The sequence below is a fragment of the Geotrypetes seraphini genome, chromosome 6 (genome assembly GCF_902459505.1).
Source record: "Geotrypetes seraphini chromosome 6, aGeoSer1.1, whole genome shotgun sequence".
Taxonomy (NCBI): domain Eukaryota; kingdom Metazoa; phylum Chordata; class Amphibia; order Gymnophiona; family Dermophiidae; genus Geotrypetes; species Geotrypetes seraphini.
In genome coordinates, this window is record NC_047089.1 from 260,114,256 (window position 1) to 260,139,882 (window position 25,627).

The following is a 25,627-nucleotide window of genomic DNA, read 5'->3' on the forward strand; positions in this document are numbered from 1 at the left end:
CCCAACACGGACACCTGTGGGACCCCACTTGTGACCCCTTTCAAGTCCGAGTAGTGTCCTTTTACTCCTATCCTTTGTTTCCTATCCGCCAGCCAATTTCTGATCCATCTGTGCCCGTCCCCTACCACCCCATGGCTCCACAGTTTCCTCAGTAGGCGCTCGTGGGGTACCTTGTCGAAGGCTTTTTGGAAATCGAGATATACGATGTTTATGGGGTCACCCTTGTCCAATTGCTCGCTTATCCCCTCAAAGAGATGTAGTAGGTTAGTTTGGCATGATCTTCCTTTGCAGAAACCTTGCTGGCTTGTTCTCATTAGATTATTATTTTTTAAATGCACATTGATACTTTCCTTGATCAAGGATTCGGCCATCTTTCCCGGAACTGAGGCTAAGCTTACCAGTCTGTAGTTTCCTGGGTCACCCCTCGATCCCTTTTTGAAGATAGGTGTAACTTTCACTATCCTCCAGTCCTCTGGGATTACCCCTGTTTTCAAGGTTAGGTTGCAAATCTGCTGCAGTAACTCCGCTGTTTCGTCTCTGAGCTCTTTCAGTGTTCTTGGGTGGATTCCGTCCGGGCCCGGAGATTTGTCAGCTTTTAGTCTATCTATCTGCTTGAGTACATCTTCAAGGCTTATCTCCATGCATGATAGTTTTCCCTCTTGAACTCCCCTGAAGATTTTTTCCAGTTCCAGCATGTTGGATGTATCTTCTCTTGTAAAGACGGACGAGAAGAACGTGTTTATTTTTTTTATGCTTAAATCTTTTATTAATTTTCAATTTAAATTCCAAGTATTACACTTGTACAGAAAGCAATAATAGAATAGATATCAGATATAATACAAATATAACTCATAGATTAACAAATATACTATTTATGCTCAAGTCCTCAAATTAAGATCCAAGAGTTAAAGAAAAATGGCGAAATAATAAAGAAAAAATAATAATAATACATAAGAAACTGAGAGCTATAGCAGTGAAGTGAGGTCATCAATAACCAAGTTATAGGGCTCAAAGATTATTTGCATTCAGACGAGACATTGCCACGAAATTTGTCAATTGAGATGGTTCAAAAAACACATATTTGAAAGTACGGTAACATTTACACGGATGTCTCAAATAAAAAGTTGCCCCCAGAGATAAAACCCCAGGTTTCAAAAGAAGAAATTCACGGCGTCTCCTTTGCGTCTCCCATGCCAAATCTGGAAACATTTGTATTTTGTGACCAAGAAAACTTTTTTGTCTATTTTTAAAGTAAAGTTTTAACAACCATGTTTTATCAATTGGCAAAGCTAAGGTAATAATCATAGTAGCTGATGATGCTAAATCCTTCTCAGATGTCTCTAAAATTTGTGAGATATTTAAGGGTTCTTGATCTGAAGATTTTACTTTTTGTTGTTGATTTTGTTCTTTATCAGGCAAATAATAAACCCGTGAAAATGGTGGTAATGATTCTTCAGGTATCTCCAAATTTTTCACTAAATATCTCTTAAGCATATCTCTAGGTGTTACCAAATCAAGTCTTGGAAAATTAATTAACCTTAAATTGTTACTACGTGAATTATTCTCAAGCATTTCAATCTTCTTCCTTAGGTTAATATTGTCTTTAACTAAAGTCTCTTGCAATTGTTTCGATGTTATCATTTCTTTCTTTTTCTATTTTCTGAATGGATGAGTTAGAGGTGTTCATTTCTTTTCTTAAATCTTTCAGTTCTTTATTATGTTCCTTAAATTTTCCTTCAATTTGTTGAAGAGTAGGAGTAATATTTTTAACAAAACCAGCCATTAAGTCCCAAATAGAATCTAGAGTCACTTCTGCAGGTTTAATCAATACAATTGGAGTTTGTGTGAATGTAAAGTGCTCACCGTTCTGAAGTCCTTCGGGGCTTGTCTTCTGTCCTTCCCCCTCATTCTGAGATGGTATTCCCCCAGATATCTCCATGGGGGCCCTTGAAATGTGAGCCCCAACCTCGAAGCTCTCCTGTAGATCCTTCCTTGCCTCTGGAGAAGAGAAAACCTCTGAATCCGGGGTTTCCTCACCCCTGGGAGAGCTGGTTATCTGAGGCTGAGGAGGCGGTGCCCTAACATTGGGGCTTAGAGTAGTATCGGGCCCAGGAGTATCCACCACGGGTTCGCCTCCCTGTGTCCTCAGCAGGCCGCCATCCGACGTTGCAGTGACCTCCTGCATGCGCCGCAGAAGATCTTGTATGTTTCCGAGACCTGGAGCTCCAGGGCGCCGTGAGGCAGAAGCAGCACTACAGCCCCGTCTCTTAGGCATCGCGGTAAGTAAATACCGCTAGAAGTTATCCAAGCAAACGCAATTCTGGGACACGCAGCTCAGCGTGTCCTGTTCTCAGTCGCCATCTTGGATCCAGCAGCGGCAATTCTTCGAGAAGAACGTGTTTAGTCTGTCAGCCACCTCTTTTTCCTCCTTCGCCACTCCCTTCCTGTTGCCCTCATCCAGAGATCCCACCTCCTCCCTCGCCGGCTGCTTTCCTTTCACATATCGAAAGAATGGTTTAAAATTTCATGCTTCTTTAGCTAGTCTCTCCTCGTATTCTTTCTTTGCTATTCTGACCACTTGGTGACACTCTTTTTGTTGCTTCCTGTGCTCTTTCCAATTTTCTTCGGTTTGATCCTTTTTCCACATCCAAAACTAAACTAAACTAAACTAAATCTTGGGTTTATATACCGCATCTTCTCCACAATGTGGAGCTCGGCACGGTTTACAGGAGTTGGGGAAGAACGGAACTCCAATGGAATTAAAGAAATAAGTATAAAGAGAGGTTAGGGCTTAGAATACCAGAGAGGGGAAGAAGGTTATATTTTGGAGAATAGCCAAGTTTTCAGATGCTTACGGAATAGTTGAAGGGAACTCAAGTTATGAAGAGGGGAAGTAAGATTATTCCAGAGCTGAGTGATTCTGAAGGAGAGGGAAGACCCTAGTTCAGGGGTGCCCACACTTTTTGGGCTTGCGAGCTACTTTTTAAATGACCAAGTCAAAATGATCTACCAACAATAAAATAAAAAAAAAACACAAAGCACACTGTATGCATAGAAAATGTTAATCATCATTCCTATTCCAGGGTTTTTCAAAGAGGTCAAAGCAGATGACTCTAAGCACTATCACCTCAGTAACAACCATACAAAAATAGACAAATATACCCCTTCCCTTTTTACTAAACCATGATAGCAGTTTTTAGCGCAGGGAGCTGCGCTGAATGCCCAGGGCTGCTCTCGACACTCATAGGCTCCCTGCGCTAAAAACCTCTATTGCGGTTTAGTAAAAGGGGACCTTAGTGTAAAATATAGACAGCAGATATAAATTCAGACACATTTTGATCACTAAATTTAAAATAAAATCATTTTCCCTACCTTGTCTGGTGATTTCATGAGTCTCTGGTTGCACTTTCTTCTTCTGACTGTGCATACAATCTTTCTTCCCTTCTTTTAGCCTGTATGCTTCTTCTCCTCCAGACCTCATTCCTTCCCCCCAACTTTTCCTTCCTCTTCCCTGCCCTTTCTTTCTCTCTGCCTCCCTTTCATTTTTTTCTGTTTCTCTTCTTTCCTTCTGTATCCCTGCCTGCCCTTTTTCTTTCTTTCTCCCTGCCCTTCCCCAAGCCACTGCCACTGCCATTACCATCGGGGACCAGGACCCAAACACCACCAATAACAGGCCCCAAGCTCTCCCTGCTTCGGCCAACCAGCATTCCTCTCCCCGACGTCAATTCTGCCGTCGGGAAGAGGAAGGCTGATCAGCCCAAGATCGTGATCAACCTATTGGGGGAAATGCTGCCGGGTCCTGCCTTCGCGGAAACAGAAAGTAGGCAGAACCCGGCAGGAACAAGAACAAATGCTTCACTAACCTGTCTCCCGCATTAGCCCGTAGCGAACGCTTGCTTCAGGGCTCTCAACATGTGCGTGCAGGCTTCCCTTCTCCCCCCCCTCCCCGGACATAACTTCCGGTTTCGAAGAGAAGAGAAGCCTGCACGCACACGTTAGAGCCCGGAGCATAAGTTCGCTAGGGGCTGAAATTTCCAAGCCGGTTTTTTTTTTTTGGGGGGGGGGTTTAATGTTCAGCAGCGGCAGATGACAGCTGGGCGGACCGCCCAGCTAAAAGGCCCTAGGGAGAACACTGGAGAGGAAGGCTGATCGGCCCGTAGATCAGGACGGCAACACGAGTGCGATCGACTCGAGTTGCCTTCCTGAGCTACTGGTCGATCGCGATCGACGCGTTGGGCACCCCTGCCCTAGTTTACCAACATGGGATATGCCTTTTAAGGAGGGGGAAGGATAATTTTAGTTTTTGGGTGGATCTGGAGGAAATTGGATTTGAGGAATTCCAGGATAGTGGAATAAAAGGAGGAAGGATGCCGTGTAGGATCTTGAAGGTTAGACAGGCACATTTAAAGTGGACCCTGGAGATAACAGGAAGCCAGTGGAGCTTGGATAGGAGTGGTGAGACATGGTCAAATTTACTTTTTGAGAAGATAAGTTTAGCTTAGACCTTTTCTTGTCTCCTATCACTTTCTTGACTTCTGTTGTTATCTATGCTGGGTCTTTTGCTTGATTCTTTTTGCATCCTTTTCTAAATCTGGGTATATACAGGTTTTGCGCCTCATTTACCGTGTCTTTGAATAAGGACCAGGCTTGCTCCACAGTCTGCGCTTTCTTCGAGCTGTTTTTGAGTTGAAGCTTATCCCTAAATAAATCACCCTAATAAGCAAGCTTCCCAATTTATCCCCTTATAGACATATGACCTCAATAATAATTGATATTCAGATCAAAGAACATATAAATGAGTAGGTGTACCATTAAACATATTAATATATTAAGTTAATTAAAAATATAAGCAGAACTCTTAACAACAAATTATCACAAGACCAGATAAGCCAGTTCCTTCTTCTGCGAAATAAAGTCTACCCTATCATCATCCCACCAATCTCCCAAGCGATACAGAATTGGCAACTTACATCCACATTAGTTTAACCAAAGGAGGACGTTAATAATCAGGCACAAGCAAATAATCACACTCATTCAGAGACTTTGCACAGATCAAGTCGCTCTTTAAACTAGCAGCAGTTCAACACGATGGAGGTACTGTAAGTGAACAAAGCTGAAAGCCCTTAAGACCTTAACTGGATAAATAGTTAGGAAAAGTACCAGGGCAGATCCTATATGCCCACTGGATACAGTTAACCATTGACAGAAATAATATTTCAGTATGCTAGGAACTACTGTAAACAAACTAGGATCCTAAAAATGAGGCTGTAGACTGCATCATAGCAGACCAGCTTTAGCCTGTTCTGTAATCCATTTGCCCTTTTAGTGTCTACCCGAGACGCATGATGCAGTTGTCACCCATGTCCTGGGCATAACAGTCCAATATCGTCATAGTCGCTCCTGTAGTGTCGGGTGTTTCTCCAGCAGATCTTGGCCTATGCGCGTCCTCCAACATCAGTGCACTCAAAAAATCAGTGTGATCTCCATGACAGCGCTTCTCAGAAAAATAAGAAATAATTAAAAAAAAATTGAACGATTCGATTCCCATAAAAAAAACTCATATCAGCACAAAGAATAAAGAAAAACATTTAATTCCAAGCCAATAAACATTACTGTTAAGACATATGGTCCAAGTTTTGATTAATGAATTCTTCAAGTTTGCACAGATTCTCGTAATAGGTAGTGGTATTGTTGTGATTTTCATATTTGCAGGGGAGAAGAGACCATATCTAGCTCCCAACTGCCTCAATTGTGGCCTAAGGAGCAGGAACCATTTTCTTTGGGCTGCTGTCGCCTTAGCAAAATCAGGGAATATGTGAATCTTACTATCTTGCCATATTAAAGAGCTTGCTTGTTTTGCTGCATTTAAAATTTCAATTGCCTGCCTTAACCAAAGTAGTTTACAGATTATAGGCCTTGGGCTGGTATGCCTGTTTGAAATTTTCATAGGAATCCTATGTGCTCTCTTCACTTCAAGTGGGAACTGCAAGTTCAAGAGCAGTTTTGGCAGCATATTTTCCACAAAGGAGATAGTATCTCCCCCCTTCAATCCCTTCTGGTAATCTTATAATCCAAACATTACACCTACGACTCCTATTCTCCGCTTACTCCAGCTCTCTTGCCATACGTGCCAAATCCTTAGTGTCTGTTTGAACTTTATTCAAGCGGCCTTCTACTTCAGTTAAACAGTGTTCTAACTGATCAGTCCTGAGCTCACACACTGTCAACTTCTATGTCAAGGAGTGTAGATCCTCCTGCATAGTGTCCAACTTGCCAGTATGTATATTAAGCACTCTTCTAATGGATTTTAACTCCTCCATCAGCTGTTCAAATTCAGAAGAGTCTCTGGGAAGGGGCACTTTGGATGGAGTAGAGGATCTGCCTTCTGTCTGTTTGAAGACCTTCCAGCTGCAAAAGATGCTTCTAATTTAGTTTGTCTGCTTGAAGACATTCTTACTGTAGATGATAAAGTCCAGTAAATTATTCTCTTTGAGAGTAATAAGAAGTCCAGCTGTGCTGTCAGGTAAGCAGATTGGTACCAGTAAGGGAGGAGCAGTTAACTCACACAGCCATCCTACCCGCTGTCAAGTTCCGGAACCTCTGATGAGACAACTTCCCTATGAAGAAAGGCTAAAGTGACTAGGGCTCTTCAGCTTGGAGAAGAGACGGCTCAGAGGTGACATGATAGAGGTCTATGAAATAATGAGTGAAATGGAAAGGATAGAAGTGAATCAATTGTTCACTTTTTCCAAAAATACTAGGACTAAGGGACATGTGATGAAGCTACTAAATGGTAGATTTAAAACAAACCAGAGAAAATATTTTTTTACACAAGCAATTAAACTCAGGAATTCATTGCTGGACGATATAGTGAAATCAGTTAGCTTAGCATGGTTAAAAAAAGATTTGGATAATTTCCTAAAAGAGAAGTCCATAGGCCATTATTGAGATGGCTTGGGGAAATCTACTGCTTATTACTAGGATAAGCAGCATAGAATCTGTTTTGTTACTTGGGATCTAGCTAGGTGCTTGGGACCTAGGTTGGCCATTGTTGGAAACAGGATACTGGGCCTGATGGACCTTGGGTCTTTCCCAGTATGGCAATTCTTATAATTTACTTTGCACTGTATAGGAGGATATGCATTTCTTTCTACTTCTTTGGTGTTGCATTTTATGCAAAGTCTGGTATCTCTGCTTTCAGCTTTTGTCTGAACCTTTTTTGCAGTTCCCTATTTTGTATCAGGTGAGAGTCATATTCTGCATCTGCAATTGAGGTAAAAGATTCTGCTGGCATGTGGTGTCTGTGTAGGAATCTATAACAATCTATCTTGTTCCAGTTTCCCAGTAGTAGGTATACTGGTCCTCTAATACATTTCCACAGCAAAATTAAATGAAATAACTAGTTCTGAATTTTACAGGCACAGGTTAGAGTCCAGTGGTATGCCTTGACAATTTTTGTACCATGTTAAGTGTACTGTGAGTTGAGAAAAGGTTGAAAATCACTGGACTAAAGGGTATGGCCTATCATTCAATCTTGCTGTACCACTCCAACAGTGGTCTCGAACTCAAACCCTTTGCAGGGCCACATTTTGGATTTGTAGATACTTGGAGGGCCTCAGAAAAAATAGTTCATGTCTTATTAAAGAAATGACAATTTTGCTTGAGGTAAAACTCTTTATAGTTTATAAATCTTTCCTTTTGGCTAAGTCTTAATAATAATATTGTAATTTATAGCTAAAGAGACATATGATCAAGAAACTGTTTTATTTTACTTTTGTGATTATGATAAACATACCGAGGGCCTCAAAATAGGACCTGGCGGGCCACATGTTTGAGATCACTGGTCTAGTAGATTTATAAGGAAAATAGGGAACAAAATAGATTTTTAAAGAAAGAAAGAAAAAGTAGATACCTATATTTGTATATAGGGCTATGGAAATGTATAGCAGGTTTTCAATCCTCAACCAATGAACCTGGATATTTTTCACACTAAGAATTAACAGAATTTTAAAATTCTGGTTGGAATATTTTCTAGTGAGCATACTTTCTTACCTAAATCATCATCTCCCGATTCAGCTTTGAAGATGTAGACTTTTATGACTTCAGGACAACTACCATTCACTTTGCAAGGATTACCATCACTATCTGCATCCACAGTTATTTCAGTCGAACTGTCCTCTTCTATTGTCTCAGCATCATCCACTGCAATGACACATGTACACATAACCATGAAACCTAATAATGAGTTCAATGCTCAAAGTGACCTTTCCCCTTTTCTGTCTATGGGACAAATGCATTGTTGCCCGAAGGATCAATTTGAAGAGGGACAGACCTGTTTATACTAATATCCTGATTGATATTCAACCTCAGCAGGTTGTGGGTATTTTTTTAAACAAATAAAAATGTACTTGTCACATGTTTTGACTGTTTTTCCAGTTGTTTCAGATCATCTTTTATCAAATTTACCCTTCCTAACATGTCAACACCATCACAATTTTTATATCATCTGTGAACACAAACAATATTCCCAAAACATTGACGGGGACTGGATCCAGCATTAATCCCTGTGTTATTCCACTGGTCACTTTTTCTTAACTGAACAGGCAAACTACCACTATCTGAGTTCTGGTTTTCAACCAGTTTCAAATAACAGTCTAGCTGATTTCTGGAACTGAGCACTGTACTGGATCTCCAAACATGCGCTTTCTGACTTCTTTTTGTATATATTATACTGCTTGGCAGTGCTTTTGCTGTTAGATTTTCTACAGTCTATTTCTATCTTTATTTCTCTGTCACATGTTGCTTAGTAAACTATTTTCTTTTTCTAGATTGATATATATATTTAAAAAAGAGGAAAACCCCTAACTTTGCCTTGCTATCTCCAGAAGAGATAGCAAGGCAAATTTCCTATCTTTTGCCTTCCTCTCCTACTGCTAAACGAATACTTCTGCTCAGTATTCACCTGTGAAGCACCGGGAGATGGTCCACAACTACAAATAAGAGACAGCCAAAACGACCTGTTTCGTGATTACGAGTTTACACCTAGTAGCGTCTACCACGAACTTTCAAGACTCAAAGTAGACAAAGCCATGGGGCCAGACAATCTACACCCCAGGGTACTCAGAGAACTGAGTGAAGTCCTGGCTGAACCACTATCCGTACTCTTCAATCTTTCCATGCGCACGGGAAAAGTACCCCTAGACTGGAAAACAGCTAACGTAATTCCACTCCATAAAAAGGGCTGCAGAACAGAGACAGGAAATTACAGACCGGTGAGTCTTACATCCATAGTGTGCAAACTCATGGAAACAATGATCAAACAGGAACTTGACAAAATTCTAGACGAAGAAAATTTACGTGATCCACATCAACACGGATTTACCAGGGGAAGGTCCTGCCAATCTAATCTGATTGACTTCTTTGATTGGGTGACCAGTCATCTGGATGCCGGTGAGTCCCTTGACGTGATATATTTGGACTTCAGCAAAGCTTTTGATAGCGTCCCACACCGCAGGCTGTTGAACAAACTAAAATCGATGGGATTAGGGGATACATTCACTACATGGGTAAGGGATTGGCTAGATGGTAGGCTTCAAAGGGTGATGGTAAACGGTACCCCCTCGAAAACGTCAGCAGTGATGAGTGGAGTACCTCAAGGCTCCGTCTTAGGGCCGATTCTATTCAATTTATTCATAGGAGATTTAACCCAAGGACTGAGAGGAAAAGTATCACTGTTTGCAGACGATGCCAAACTATGCAACATAGTTGGCAAAAACAGTGTGCCTGACTTTATGACGCAGGACCTAAGACAGCTTGAACAGTGGTCATCAACTTGGCAGCTAGGCTTCAATGCTAAAAAATGTAAAGTAATGCACCTAGGCAAAAAAAATCCACACAGAACTTACACACTAAATGGTGAAACCTTGTCCAGGACCAAGGTGGAACGTGATTTAGGAGTGATCATTAGCGACGATATGAAGGCTGCCAATCAAGTAGAGAAGGCCTCGTCCAAGGCAAGACAAATGATGGGCTGTATCCGTAGGGGTTTTGTCAGCAGAAAACCTGAAGTCATAATGCCACTGTACAGATCCATGGTGAGACCTCATCTCGAATATTGTGTTCAATTCTGGAGACCACACTACCGAAAAGATGTGTTGAGAATTGAGTCGGTTCAGCGAATGGCTACCAGGATGGTCTTGGGGCTCAGGGATCTCACGTATGAAGAAAGGTTAAAAAAACTGCGGATGTACTCGCTGGAGGAGCGAAGAGAGAGAGGGGACATGATTGAGACCTTTAAGTATATTACTGGGCGTATAGAGGTGAAAGACGATATCTTCAGTCTTACAGGGCCCTCGGTAACCAGAGGACACTCGCTGAAAATCAGGGGTGAGAAATTTCGGGGTGATACTAGGAAGTACTTCTTCACCGAAAGGGTGGTCGATCATTGGAACGAGCTGCCTCAGCGGGTGATTGAGGCCAGCAGCGTATTAGATTTCAAGAAAAAATGGGATATTCATGTGGGATTTCTAGAAGAGTAAGAATCAGGGAGTGGGTCATTGGTATGGGCAGACTCGATGGGCTATGGCCCTTTTCTGCCGTCATTTTTCTATGTTTCTATGTTTCTACTGCAGTTCCTTGTGACCATTGATTGTGATCCCACAAGGGACAGGAAAACTACCTGCATGTGGGCCAGATTCCTAAAACTTTAGGTTGCCTTTAATGCGGTCGCTAAACTGGTTCCAGACTGTTTAGTCTGCATTTTAGCGGTGGATTATCAAAACGGCTTATCACGATCTTTAGCGAGCTTTCTAGCAATCTCTGACACTGCCATGCAAATGGGCTTTTGAATATTGAAACAAGCACTCTGGTGCAGTGGCGTACTTAGCATATGTGACACCTGAGGCCCATCATTTTTTGGCACCCCCCCATCTGTATGAAAAACATGATTTTTAGTAGCCACAAGTCACACATGAGTACCTAGGAAAAGGCAGCATCTTACATCTTGCAGTGAGCAGTACAACATCAATACACCCATTGTAAAACTAAACAAGCTAGACTAATACAGATCAATCCTACAATGTCAATCCTAACAGAAAACCATGTCTTTCGAACACACAGAGCACAGAAAACACCTTCACCTAGTATGGAATATGTCATCACAAACTAACCCCTCCCCCTTTTACAAAACTGTAGTGTGGATTTTAGCCACGGTGGTAACAGCTCTGACACTCATAGAATTCTGAGCATCAGAGCTGCTACCACCACGGCTGGCGCTAAAAAAGGCTCCACAGTTTTGTAAAAGGGGGGGATAAAATAGAAATACATAGACAAAGGTTAAATTGAACCAGCAAGAAGCTGGACTCTGCATAAAATGCAACACCACAGAAACAGTGACACATGTCTCCTAAAGCAATAAATAAATAGAAAATTTTTGTTCTACCTTTGTCTTCTCTGGTTTCTGTTTTCCTCATCTTCTTGTTACTGTCTTCCTTCCATCCACTGTCTGCCATCTCTCTGCCCCTCCCTATATGGCATCTTCTCTCCTTCTATGTCCCTTCCAGAAACTGTATGCCTCCCCCTTCCATCTCTTCTCTCACCCCCATTGGTCTGGCATCTCTCTCCTCTCCTTCCCTCTCCCACACCTCTCTTCTGCAATCCCTTTCTTCCCTCATTTTCCTTTTCAATTTATTTTCTGCATCCATCTAGATTACGTTCTTACTACCCTCTCATCAATTTCCTTTTTTACTGTCTACCTACAGCTCGCCACCTCTTTCCCTCACCCCATCCAGTATTTCCTTAACTCAATCCTTTTTCCCCATCATCTGCCCTCTTCTCTCTCCCTACTTACATCATCTGCCCTCTTCTCTCTCCCCTTTCTCCCCACTTCCATCATCTGCCCCCTTCTCTCAATCTCTCCATCCACCACAGGCCCATCTTTCTCCCTTCCTCACCTTTCCGATTTTGGCAACAAGATCTGACCCCCCCCCCCCCCCCCCGTGATGACACTTAAGATCGGCAATGGGCCTCCTTCTACCCCTGGCATTAACAGAACTTCAGATCGGCAACGCAGTGCTCAGTCAAAAGCGAAAACAGGAAGCTGAGTCAGAGGGAAGCTTTTGAAGTGAGCACTAGAGAATGACAAGGGGAAAAAATCCGTCCCCTTCACCGCCATCCCATTCACTGCCTTGTCACCGTCCCCGCTGCATCCATACAAGCCTCAGTACTGCAATATTGAGCTTATTCCATCCTTATAAATCAAGGTTCTGGCTGCTGAACTGGAGAAAGAGATGTTCAGCTGGCAGGGCTTTGTTTATAAATTTTTATCAACACAACTAATACACTACTTTATCCTGAAGCAAAAATAAATAAATAATTAAATAGAATTTTTTTTCTACCTTTGTTGCCTGGTTTCTGCTTTCCTCATGTTCTCATTCAATTCCTTCCATCCACTATCTCTCTTCAATCTGTGTCTTCCATTTGCTCTGTTACTGTGCCTCTCCCTTTCTCCCCCCTTCCAAATTGGTCTGGCACCCATCATCTTCCCTCCGCTCCCTTCATAGTCTGGCATCTCTGTCTTCTTCCCTGCCAGCATCTTCTCCTCACTCTCTCTTCCCCATTTCCCTTCAGCGTCTTCTCCCCACTCTCTCTTCCCCATTTCCCTTCAGCATCTTCTCCCTACTCTCTCTTCCCCATTTCCTTTCAGCATCCTTCTCCCCCCGCCCCCAGTCTTCCCCATGTGCTTTCAGCGTCCTTCTCCCCCCATCTTCAGTCTTCCCCATGTCCTGTCAGCGTCTTTCTCCCCCACTCTGTCTTCCCTATGTGCTTTCAGGGTCCTTCTCCCCCCTCTGTCTTCCCCATGTGCTTTCAGCGTCCTTCTCCCCCCGTCCTCCCCATGTCCTTTCAGCGTCCTTCTCCCCCATCTTCCCCATGTGCTTTCAGTGTCCTTCTCCTCCCTCTGTCTTCCCCATGTCCTTTCAGCGTCCTTCCCCCCCGTCTTCCTCATGTCCTTTCAGCGTCCTTCTCCCCTCCCCCCATCTTCCCCATGTGCTTTCAGAGTCCTTCTCCCCCTCTGTTTTACCCATTTCTCTTAACATAGAAACATAGAAAATGACAGCAGAAAAGGGCCACGGCCCACCAAGTCTGCCCACTCTAATGACCCCCCCTAACTTCTTCCCCCAAGAGATCCCACATGCCTATCCCATTTTCTCTTGAAATCTGGCACACTGCTGGCCTCAATCACCTGCAGTGGAAGTTCATTCCAATGATCAACCACCCTTTCGGTGAAGAAATACTTCCTGATGTCGCCATGAAATTTCCCACCCCTGATTTTCAGCAGATGCCCTCTTGTGGCCGTGGGTCCTTGAAGGAAAAAGATATCATCTTCCACCTCGATACGGCCCATGATATATTTGAACGTCTCAATCATGTCTCCTCTTTCTCTACATTCCTCGAGTGAGTATAGCTGCAATTTACTCAGCCTTTCCTCATACTGGAGATCCTTGAGTCCCGAGACCGCCCTAGTGGCCATTCGCTGAACCGATTCAACTTTCAGCACATCTTTTTGGTATTGTGGCCTCCAGAATTGTATACAATATTCCAGATGAGGTCTCACCATGGATCTGTACAACGGCATTATGACTTCGAGCTTCCGGCTGACGAAACTTCTCCGGATACAACCCATCATTTGTCTAGCCTTGGATGAAGCTTTCTCCACTTGATTGGCCGTTTTCATGTCTTCGCTAATGATCACTCCTAAGTCTCATTCTGCTGCAGTCCTAGCTAAGGTCTCGCCATTTAGGGTGTAAGTTCTGCACGGATTTCTGCTGCCAATGCACTTTTTGGCATTGAAGCTTAGTTCGATCAAACACATGAACAATATAAGTTAAACAGCCGTTGATAGCAGACAAAAACTATTTAAATATATGTCAGAAAGATAGTCAAAAGTATTTTTATTCATATAACAATGTCATAATATCATCATAGCACCATATCATTAAATATAAAATCCATAAATATTAATATATACACATATAAGACAAAACATAAAACAAAGACAAGGGCTTCATGATCATGAGAGAAAAAATGGAGGGCAAAAATGCAAAAAACTAGAAATTATTCCAAAACAAAAGTTGAAACAGCAGCATAAGTGAAAACTTGAAGTCAGTTCAAAAGCTGACTGAAGCAGCAGCACAAATGAAAATGTGATAATCAAAAATCAGCAAAAAATATGTAAGAAGCAAGTCCACATAAGTCCAGGTGTACAAAAAACCAGTGTAATCAAAGAAACAGGAGTGCAAGATAGTGTTCACGAAAAGAAACAGCAACAAATCTTCACACAATCAGGAAACCCAACAAACTGTAGGATACTAATCCTAGTCCTCTTCTTAGCTCAGCTTTCCTCTTTCCTTCTTTCCTTTCCTTTCACAGGCCGTGTTTCGAATATTCTTTCTCAAAAGATCTGCCCTTCTTGGTTCTTCTTCTGGTAGAGAGTAGTAGCATCCTCTGTTTTCTTCAGTTGAACTTGCATCATCAAGATATAGTCAACCAGGCTTGACCTAGACTAGATAACTCCTCCTAGGTTTCCCAGACAACATTCGGGATTCCCCTGGGCTTTCTGCCATAGAGTAGTCTGAATGGGGAAAACCTGCTGAGTTCTGGGGCACTTCTCAGACGGTAAACAGTACAAAGGGAAACAAGGATGATACGTTCCCTTGCAAAGTTACTTGAACCAGCCTCCTTGAACACATTGATCCACTCCCTAGTAATTTCTTGTATAGACTACTGTAATGCCCTGTATAAGGGCATTACAAAAAAGGAAATTAGACGGCTTCAGATTGTACAAATCACAGCTATTAAGATCATTTGTGGTGCAAAGAAATACGATCACGTTTCACCTCTTCTGATTAGTGCACATTGGTTACCAGTCGAACATAGAATCAGTTATAAAATCTTACTTTTAACATTTACAACAAAATTAAACAATCAACCAGAGTTCATTAACAGACTTTTAATCCCTTATAATACTTTAAAATCTCTTTGTTCAATGTCTCAGAATCTTCTCGTCATACCTTCTATAAAATTAATCACTACGTTGCGCTCCAATAATTTTGTCGTCACTGTCTCTACTCTCTGGAATTCACTGCCTAACCATTTGCGTAGTGAATCTGATATAAAACAATTTAAAGCAAGACTAAAAACATTCTTGTTCCAGGATGCTTTTGGACAACAACTGTCCTCTTAAGGACAAAAATTAAATCACAATTATTACTTTTTATCCCAACCTATTGTATTTTCCCTTTTATGTTGCACTTTTCTTTTATGATTGTAGTTCTCCCCCATTTTCCTATTGTTTGAAGTAGGTCTATACATCTTATTAGTGCTTTATTATGACACCTGGATTTTATCCAGTATCCCCAGTTTTAATATGTTTTTATGTAAATTTTATATTGTACACTGCTTAGAAACCTGATTAAGCAGTTTAAAAAATCTTTTAATAAACTTGAAACTCTTCTTCAACATTTGCTTGAGGGTTTGGTTAAAATGCTTCACCAGGTCATTAGTCTGGGGATAGTATAATGAGGTCCCAAGCGCCTATACTTTACATAAAGGAAACTTTAGTGAATATTTATAATTAAAAGAGCCCATGCCTTATTTAGGCACTATATTGAAAATAATCCCCAAAGGAAAACTTGGTCCTTAAAAGATGCAATATCAATAGGGTAGGGCTTGCCTGAGGTACCACAAGCCTTATGAAAAAATGCACTTTCAAACTACTTTTCAAAATAATTTAAATGAGTGAATGTGAGTGCCCTCAGTGTGAGGTTGTAAGCTCCCACGCGCTGCTCAAATAGAGCAATGCAAATGCTTACAGGTAAGCCTAGCCAGCTCGTAGATTTTCCCCGACCCGTGTTGGCATTCCTGTTGTGATCCGGTTCCAGAAGAAGGGGCCTTCGGCCCTGAAACCTTGCTTGGTAGGACCTTTGGGGACTCAGGACTGGATTTTAAGAACTTTATCACAGCGATTACTGCAAGCGTCCAAGCTCCATCGAACTTGGCATCTCTGCTTCTTCCCTTCCAATGTCTTCTCCCCACTCTCTCTTCCCCATTCCCTTCAGCGTCTTCTCCCCACTCTGTCATCTCCATTTCCCTTCAGCATCTTTTCCACACTCTCTGTTCCCCATTTTCCTTCAGCATCTTCTCCCCACTCACTCTTCCCCATTTCTCAGCGTCTTCTCCCCACTCTCTCTTCCCCATTTCCCAGCGTCTTCTCCCCACTCTCTCTTCCCCATTTCCCAGCATCTTCACCCCACTCTCTCTTCCCCATTTTCCAGCGTCTTCTCCCAACTCTCTCTTCACCATTTCTCAGTGTCTTCTCCCTACTCTCTCTTCCACATTTCCCAGCGTCTTCTCCCCAATTCCTCCACCCCACCTTCCCCAGGTCCCTTCAGCGTCTGGTTTTCTCCATCCCACCTTTCTTCCCTTTCTCCCTCCCTGCCCTTACCTTCGCGACAGGCAATTTCTAAATATGTTTCCAACCAGCAGCCAGAGCGTTGAAATCGCGTGTGGCTGCAGGAAAGGTTGTCTTTGAAGCAACTTCCGGTTACATCAGAGATGACCTTTACGGCAGCCACAAGTGATTTCAATGCTCTGGCTGCTGGTAAGAAGCACATTTAGAGAAATTACCTGCCACGAAGGTAAGGCAGGGAGGGAGATGCTCAGGCGATGGTGGCGATCAGGTTGGAGGGAGGGAGATGCTTGGGCGGCGATCAGGAGGGAGGGAGATGCTTGGGCGGCTATCAGTATGGAGGGAGGGAGCGCAATTGGTGACCACGCACGTTCCCTCTCTTCACTGCAGAGACAAGGCCATTCACCGCTCCATGGGGCGGTGAATAGCCTTCTCCCCGTACCCGCAGTGAACACTTCCTTTCTCTCCCCCCGTTTCGGTGGGTTATCCGCAGTTAAAAACCATCATGTCATAACAGAGATAAATGAGATAAATGAGAGCATCCTGACTTTGTTGAGGAAGGAATGCTCTGAATCGGACAGTGTCTAGAACAGCTCCGATGAACTGCAAAGTTTGAGAGGGTTGTAGCTGGGATTTGGGAAAGTTGATTTCAAATCCCAAGCTTTCTAGGAACCACGTAGTCCATTGGGTCGCTACAATAACCCCTTGAGATGTTGAATCCTTGATGAGCCAGTCGTCCAGGTATGGGAATACTTGGAGGCCATGGTTCCATAGTGCTGCTGCAACTACAACTAGGCACTTGGTGAACACTCTTGGAGATGAAGCCAGGCCGAAAGGTAGCACTCTGTACTGAAAATGCAGATTCCCCACCCGAAATCTGAGGAATTGTCGAGAGGCAGGATGAATGGGAATGTGAGTGTAAGCCTCTTTGAGATCTAGAGAACATAACCAATCGTTCTGATCTAGAAGGGGGTATAAAGATTCCAGAGACAGCATCTGAAATGTCTCTCTGACAAGAAATTTGTTGAGGGCTCTGAGGTCCAAAATAGGCTGCAGATTGCCCATCTTCTTCGGAACTAGGAAGTAACCGGAGTAAAAAACCCTGCTCTGCTGTTCCAGAGGAACCTCCTTGATGGCACGGAGACGAAGCAGAGCTTCAGCTTCCTGAAAAAGAAGGGCGGTTTGGGATGGATTGGAAGGATACTCTTTTGGAGGCAGATCTGGAGGAACCTGGATGAAATGAAGAGAGTATCCTTCCGGGATGATGGACAGCACCCAGAGATCTGATGTAATGATCTGCCAGCGGTGGTAAAAATTATGAAGACGACCTCCAATGGGAAGGGGAGAGGACAGAGGCAGAACGATGGAGGTTATGCTCTGTATTAGATGGTCAAGAAGGCTGAGAGGCTTTAGGCACAGCAGGAGTCAGAGGTTTCTGCTGCCTCTGCTGCTGTTGTGATTGTTTCTTAGGAGGCGCTCTTGTATAAGGAGATGCTCTCTGTGGAAAACGCCGCTGGTAAGATGGAAGAGGACTGAAGCCTTTAGAAGTAGAACGCTTAGGCTTAGGACGAGTGATGGAAGCAAACGATTTCTCATGTTCAGACAATCATTTAGTAGCTGCATCGATGGAGTCATCAAACAGTTCATTGCCTTGACAAGGAATGTTGGCCAGACGATCTTGAAAATTAGGGTCCATGTCTATAGTGCGGAGCCAGGCAAGCTTGCGCATTGCTACTGAAAAGGCAGCGACCCTCGAGGAAAGCTCAAATGCATCATAGGAAGATTGAAGGAGATGCATGCGGAGTTGAGTCAGAGTGGTGATTGTCTCTTGAAACCCTGGAAGACGATAGAAACATAGAAGATGACGGCAGATAAGGGCCATAGCCCATCAGGTCTGCCCACTCTACTGACCAACCCCCAAGTCTACTATCCTAGGGATCCCACTCCTGGTGACATGTTCCCTTGGCTTAACCCTCTAAGGGATCCCACATGGGCATCCCATTTGCTCTTAAATTCTTGCACGCTGTTTGCCTCGATCACCTGCACCGGGAGCTCGTTCCAAGGATCAACCACTCTCTCGGTGAAGAAATATTTCCTGGTGTCGCCATGAAATTTCCCGCCCCTGAGTTTGAGCAGATGCCCTCTTGTGGCTGAGGGTCCTTTGAGACAGAGAATCTCTTCTTCCATCTCGATAGGGCTGGTAATATACTTAAACGTCTCGATCATGTCTCCTCTCTCCCTACGTTCCTCGAGTGAGTACAGCTGCAAATTTTTCAGCCTTTCTTTGTACGATAGATCCTTGAGCCCCGAGACCATTCTGGTGGCCATCCGTTGCACCGACTCTACTCTCAGCACATCTTTTCGGTAGTGTGGCCTCCAGAATTGCACACAGTATTCCAAATAAGGCCGCACCATGGTTCTGTATAATGGCATTATGACTTCAGGCTTCCGGCTGATGAAACTCCTGCGGATGCTACCTAACAACTGTCTTGCCTTAGATAAAGCCTTCTCCACATAATCAACAGTTTTCATGTCTGCGCTGATGATCACTCCCAAGTCTCGTTCTGTTGAAGTTTTAGCTAAGATCTCACCATTCAAGGTGTAAGTTCTGCACGGATTTCTGCTGCCGAGGTGCATGATCTTGCATTTCTTAGCGTTGAAGCCCAGCTGCCAGGTCGAGGACCAAAGCTCCAACAAATGTAGGTCCTGTGTCATACTATCGGGTGAATTGCCATCTCTCACTATATTGCATAGTTTGGCGTCGTCAGCGAATAACGTTACCTTACCTTGAAGCCCCTGTAGTCAGGAAAGCCAAGAAAGAGTATGAGGAGAGACTGGCCAAGGAAGCAAGAAATTTCAAACCATTTTTCCGATATGTGAATGGGAAACAGCCAGCGAGGGAGGAGCTGAGGCCCCTGGTTGAGGGTGACCGGAAGGGAGTGGTGAAAGAGGAAAAAGAGGTGGCTGGTAGGCTAAACAAGTTCTTCTCGTCGGTCTTTACAATAGAGGACACATCCAGTGTGCCAGAACCGGAAAAAATCTTCAGAGGAGATCAAGAGGGGAAATTATCATGCATGGAGGTAAGCCTCGAAGTCGTTCTCAGGCAGATAGATAGATTAAGAACGGACAAAGCTCCGGGCCCAGACGGGATCCACCCGAGAATACTGAAAGAGCTCAGAGATGAAACAGCAGAGTTACTGCAGCATATTTGCAACCTGTCCTTGAGAACAGGGGTAATCCCGGAGGACTGGAAGATAGCGAATGTTACACCGATCTTCAAAAAAGGATCGAGAGGCGATCCGGGAAACTACAGACCGGTGAGCTTAACCTCTGTTCCGGGGAAGATGGCCGAATCACTGATCAGGGAAGGTATCAATGAGCATATAGAAAAAAATAATCTGATGAGATCAAGCCAGCATGATTTCTGTAAAGGCCGATCATGCCAGACAAATCTACTGCATTTCTTTGAGGGGATAAGTAAGCAATTGGACCAAGGTGACCAAGTAGACATCGTATATCTAGATTTCCAAAAAGCCTTCGACAAGGTGCTCCATGAACGCCTTCTAAAGAAACTGTAGAGTTACGGGGTGGAAGGGGACGTGCACAGATGGATCAAAAATTGGTTGGCGGACAGGAAACAAAGGGTAGGAATAAAGGGGCACTACTCTTACTGGATAGGGGTCACAAGTGGAGTTCCGCAAGGGTCAGTGCTGGGACCACTGCTGTTCAATACATTTATTAATGATCTAGAAACGGGGATGAAGTGCGAAGTTATCAAGTTCGCAGATGACACAAAACTCTCCAGCAGGGTCAGAACTGTTGAGGAATGCAAAGAACTGCAGAGCGACCTGAACAAACTGAATGAGTGAGTGGGCAAAAAAATGGCAGATGAGCTTCAATGTGGAGAAATGTAAGGTCTTGCACATAGGGAAGGGGAACTCCATGTACAGCTACACGATGGGAGGGAGGGTACTCGGGAAAGGCAGCCAAGAAAAAGATCTGGGGGTATTGGTCGATAACACAATGAAGCCGGTGGCGCAATGTGCAGCGGCCTCAAAAAAAGCGAGCAGAATGTTGGGCATTATCAAAAAAGGTATCACTACCAGAACGAAGGAAGTTATCCTGCCACTGTATCGAGCAATGGTGCGCCCACATCTGGAATACTGCGTCCAATACTGGTCGCCATACCTCAAGAAGCACATGGCAATACTTGAGAGGGTCCAGAGGAGAGCAATGAGGATGATAAAGGGTATGGAGAACTTTTCATATGCCGAACGGTTAGACAGGCTGGGGCTCTTTACCCTGGAGAAGCAGAGACTGAGAGGGGACATGATAGAGACTTATAAAATCATGAAAGGCATAGAGAAGGTGGACAGGGACAGATTCTTTAGACTAGCAGGGACAACTAAAACAAGAGGTCATTCAGAAAAACTGAGAGGAGACAGATTCATAACGAATACAAGGAAGTTCTTCTTCACTCAGAGGGTGGTGGACACCTGGAATGCGCTTCCCGGAGAGGTGATAAGACAGAGTACAATTCTGGGGTTCAAAAAGAGACTGGATGACTTCCTGGAAGTGAAGGGGATAACAGGGTACAGATAGAGGTTTACCTTACAGGACATTGAGCGAATAGGGTATGGATATTTTAGGTTAGGTAGGGAACACTTTCAGGTCATGGACCTGGGGGGCCGCCGCGGGAGCGGACTGCCGGGCACGATGGACCCCTGGTCTGACCCAGCAGAGGTAATGCTTATGTTCTTATGTTCTTATGTTCTATGAATATGTTGAAAAGGAGCGGGCCAAAGACTGAGCCCTGCGGTACTCCACTGGTCACCTCCGATGTTTTAGAGAGGGTACCATTAACTACCACCCTCTGAAGTCTGCCACTCAGCCAGTCATTGACCCATGTAGTTAGTGTTTCTCCCAGCCCCATTGATTTCATCTTGCTCAACAGCCTGCGATGCGGGACACTATCGAAAGCTTTGCTGAAGTCTAGGTATATGACATTCACGGATTCTCCCAAGTCTAACTGTTTTGTTACCCAGTCAAAGAAGCTGATGAGATTGGATTGGCAGGACCTACCCTTGGTGAATCCGTGTTGACTGGGCTCCCGTAGATTCTCCTCATCCAAGATTGCGTCTAATTTACGTTTGATTAGTGTTTCCATGAGTTTGCATACTATATATATGTAGAGAAAATCAAAAAAACTCTGTGGTTTTGGTTTTCTCTGGATTTTCTTCTTTGTGGATATTTTGGGGTCAATTCCTTTTGTTTTTTGCTTGATACTATATATATGTAACTTACAGCAAATATAACTTCTCTGCAATTTGTAACCTAGCTGAAAAATAACTTCACTGTAAATGTAGCGTCGCTGAAAATGTAAATGTTGCTATACCAAAAAAAAAAAAATTGTAACTTCACTGTAAATGTACAGTCTCTTCATCTGTTATCCGCATAGAACTTCCATGGTAATGCGGTATACAAAAATAAAGTTATTATTATTATTATTATTGATGTGAGCTTCTACCCTGCAACCCTTTTTGTGCAGTGGAACGACGTTAGCTGTTTTCCAGTCTATGGGGACTCTCCCCGAACTTAGGGAGAGATTGAAGAGTCCTGATAGCGGTTCTGCCAGGACATCACGCAGCTCACTGAGCACCCTTGGGTGTAGATTGTCCGGTCCCATGGCTTGGTTCACCTTGAGTCTTGCCAGTTCGTAGTAGACGTCGCCAGGTGTGAACTCGAAATTCTGAAATGGGTCTTCCACGCTGGGCCTTGCCTTCAACTGCGGACCGTGCCCCGGTGCCTCGCAGGTGAAGACCGAGCAGAAGTATTCATTCAGTAGTTCTGCTTTATCGGAATCTGATTCTGCGCAGTTACCATCTGGTTTTCTAAGGCGTACTATCCCGTCTTTGTTCTTTTTCCTATCACTAATATATCTGAAGAAGGATTTGTCCCCTTTCTTCATGTTCTTTGCCAGAGTCTCTTCCATTCGAAGTTTGGCCTCCCTGACTGCCGTTTTGACCACTGCAGACCTCGCCCTATGTTCTAGTTTAGCTTCCCTAGTCTCCGTTCATTTGTAGGAATAAATGCTTTTTTTCTTCTCTTTGACGAGGTGCGAGATTTCTGCGGAGTACCATTGGGGTTTGTTGTTTCTCCGCCGTTTGTATACTGATTTAATGTAGAGGCTTGTTGTTTCATGTATGGTAGATTTCAGGGATGACCACATAGCTTCCACATCATCGGTCGTAGCTTGGTTCTGCAGTGTCCGGTGGACGAAATCTCCCATGTGTTCGAAGTCAGTGCCTCGGAAGTTGAGTACTTTTGTTTTCGTGTTTGATCTAGGGAAACCTTTCCTGAGGTAGAACCACACCATGTTGTGGTCGCTGGAAGCTAGCGTATCTCCTATCGAGACCTTCGAGACGCTATCCCTGTTGGTGAGTACCAGGTCCAGGATCGCCTGGGCCCTAGTGGGTTCCAATACCATTTGTTTGAGTCGTGCTCCCTTTATGGATGTTAACAGTCTCCTGCTGCCGCTGGTTGTTGCTGAGTATGAGCTCCAATCTGCGTCAGGCATGTTGAAGTCCCCTAGCAGAACAGCGTCTCCCTGTAGAGTGATATTCTCTATGTCTTCAATTAATTCGGAGTCTTTGTCTTCTAGTTGTCTTGGAGGTCTATATACTACATCAAGATACAGGCATTTTTCCCTGCCTCTGGCAAGGTTCACCTAGAGGGATTCCCCGGTGTACTTGACATCTGTGATTCTGGTAGTTTTGATGTCTTCTTTAATGTATAGTGCCACCCCTCCCCCTGACTTTCCCTCTCTGTCCTGACAAAATAAGTTGTATCCCGGTATAGCCATATCCCACCCATGAGAGTCTGTGAACCAAGTTTCAGATATTGCCACCACGTCAAGGTCGGCATTCATTATTTCGGTCTCTAATTCTAGAATCTTATTGCCTAAACTGTGTGCATTAACATACATAGCCCTCCATACCCCGTGATTGCTAAGTCCATGTGGGGAGTTTCCCACCTGGGGTAGTGTGACTCCTAGAGAATTGTTTGCAATGGGGGCACTTACTTTGGACTTAGAATCGGAGTTTTGACTCACCTCATCAGGATCGTTCCTTACTGCACTTGTATCTGAGTGGGTACCCTCCCCCGACTTACCTAGTTTAAAGCCCTACGAAGCAGGCGGGCTAGTCGGTGTCCAAAGACGTGCTTACCCCTGCTGGTCAGATGGAGTCCGTCTGGTCCCTGAAGTCCTTGCAACGCCTCTCCATGGTTCAGGAATCCGAAGTTCATTTCCCGGCACCATCCTTGAAGCCACTCGTTAGTCCTCAGTATACGCTCATCCCTGGCACTTCCTTTGCCTCTAACTGGGAGGATCGAGGAGAAGACCACCTGTGCTCCTGTCTGCTTCAGCCTCTCACCCAGGGCTCCAAAGTCTCTAGTTGTGTTCTCCGGGGTGTTCTTAGCAGTGTCGTTTGTGCCAATGTGGATAAGGACCATGGGGAAGTGATCTTGGTTCTTGAGAAGCCTATCAAGACAGGCGGTGACATCTCGGACCCTGGCTCCAGGCAGACAGCAAACCTCCCTTGACTGCATATCCGGTCTGCAGATTGGTCCCTTGGTGCCCCTCAGCATAGAGTCCCCAATGACTATTACTCTGCGCTTCTTTGGGGGGAGCCGATCAGTTGTCCCTGGAGTTGGAGCCGTGCACTGGACTACCTCCTGCTCCTTGTCGACATCTTCTACCTGTAGGATCTGGAATCTGTTCCTCAGGGTGAGTTGTGGGGTGGATGTAAAGCTGCCCTGTTGGTGAGAAAAAGAAGTAGAGGGTGAAGAGATGAAAGAGGGGGGTGGGATCTCCGGTGTTTGCCCATGGAGGAGGTCACCAGCTGCCAGGAGTCAGCGTCTCCAGCCATCTCCTGTACCCCAATTGTTGGTTTCAAAGCTGGTGATTTGGGTGTCTCGAGGGAGGACATGTTTTGGGCCAGCTCGGTGATTTGGGACAGCTCCTGGACGACTCCGTCAATGTAGGCCTCATCCTCTCGGGTGCTTCTCAGGCGTTTCACCTCCTCCCTGAGACTCCTAAGTTCCTGCATGATGTCTCCGTCTAGTTGGTCAACCTCCTCTGTCTGTGTAGAGACTGTGGAGAACAGGGGGGGGGAGGGGGATGATCTCGGTCTGCACGGAGACCTCTGTCCACAGTCTTGGGTCCTCCTCCTTCTGCACGCATACCGTGGTCGCCCCCTGGGTCCCCCCAGTTACCGGACAGTTGGTCTTGATTGCAGACATGGCGTTTCTTGTTCTCCCTGCCATAACCAAGTTGTAGCTGAGGTCTGCCTGATAGTGAGTAAGTTAGAAAGTTAGAAGAAATATCTGTCCATGAGTCAGAGTGAGAGATTGAAAGATCAGAGAGAGAGTTTGAAAGATTAGGGTATTTCAGAGGGTGTCTGCCTGTGGGTTAGGGTGAAAGTTTAGAATAAAGTTTAAAGAATAGGGTAAAGATTAGGCTCTTCTTAAGGCTCTTCGCAAAGGCGCTCTCGCTAAGGCGAGCGCCTTTGCCGCTCGCCTTCGCCGCGTGCCGAACGGCTGCACGCCGTTGGCTCGTCCCCTTTTATGGGGGGAGTTTGGCTGGTGATGTCGGGGGTGGGCGGAGTTAGCTCTCGCCTCTTCCCCTGCTAGCACCGCCTTCTCTGCTCCTCTCTCCGCTCCTTCCTGCTAGCACACTCTCTGCTCCGCTCACTGTTCTGCCATGTGCTCAGGACTGTTCTACCATGTGCTCAGGACTAGGCACAGCTCCTACAGTCTCCCTTCGGCTGGCCTTGCACTGTTGAGGAATATATTTGAAATATTCACACACCCCCAACGGCAGTGCAAACACTATGCAGTAAAGTCGGAGCTCTTTAAAACTAAGTTTTCCCGCAGCGCGTTTGTGTCTTGCATCGAATTGTCAGCGTGCTGGTGTCTCGCACGTGATTGTCCCGTCACCCAAACGGTGACCAAATTTGTCCATGGTCTTGCCCTCTCTTCCAGGAGGGACAGTAGCATAAACTTTGGCAGGATTGGTCTTTTTCAAAGAAGATTCCACAAGAAGGGGCTGATGGGATAACTGAGATTTCTCAAAGCCCTTGCACTGGACCATTCTGCAACGAG

At 44.5% G+C, this 25,627-nt stretch overlaps 1 protein-coding gene across 6 annotated transcripts in view; it reads right to left on the bottom strand.

Moving 5' to 3' along the window:
• ZFX (zinc finger protein X-linked) overlaps positions 1-25,627 on the bottom strand; it is a 193,349-nt gene that overhangs the window by 135,496 nt on the left and 32,226 nt on the right. For all 6 annotated transcript variants that reach the window (XM_033948097.1, XM_033948099.1, XM_033948096.1 and 3 more), the window contains exon 4: positions 8,053-8,202. In XM_033948097.1, coding sequence (XP_033803988.1) covers positions 8,053-8,202 — 150 coding nt within the window. The remainder of the gene's footprint in view (positions 1-8,052; positions 8,203-25,627) is intronic.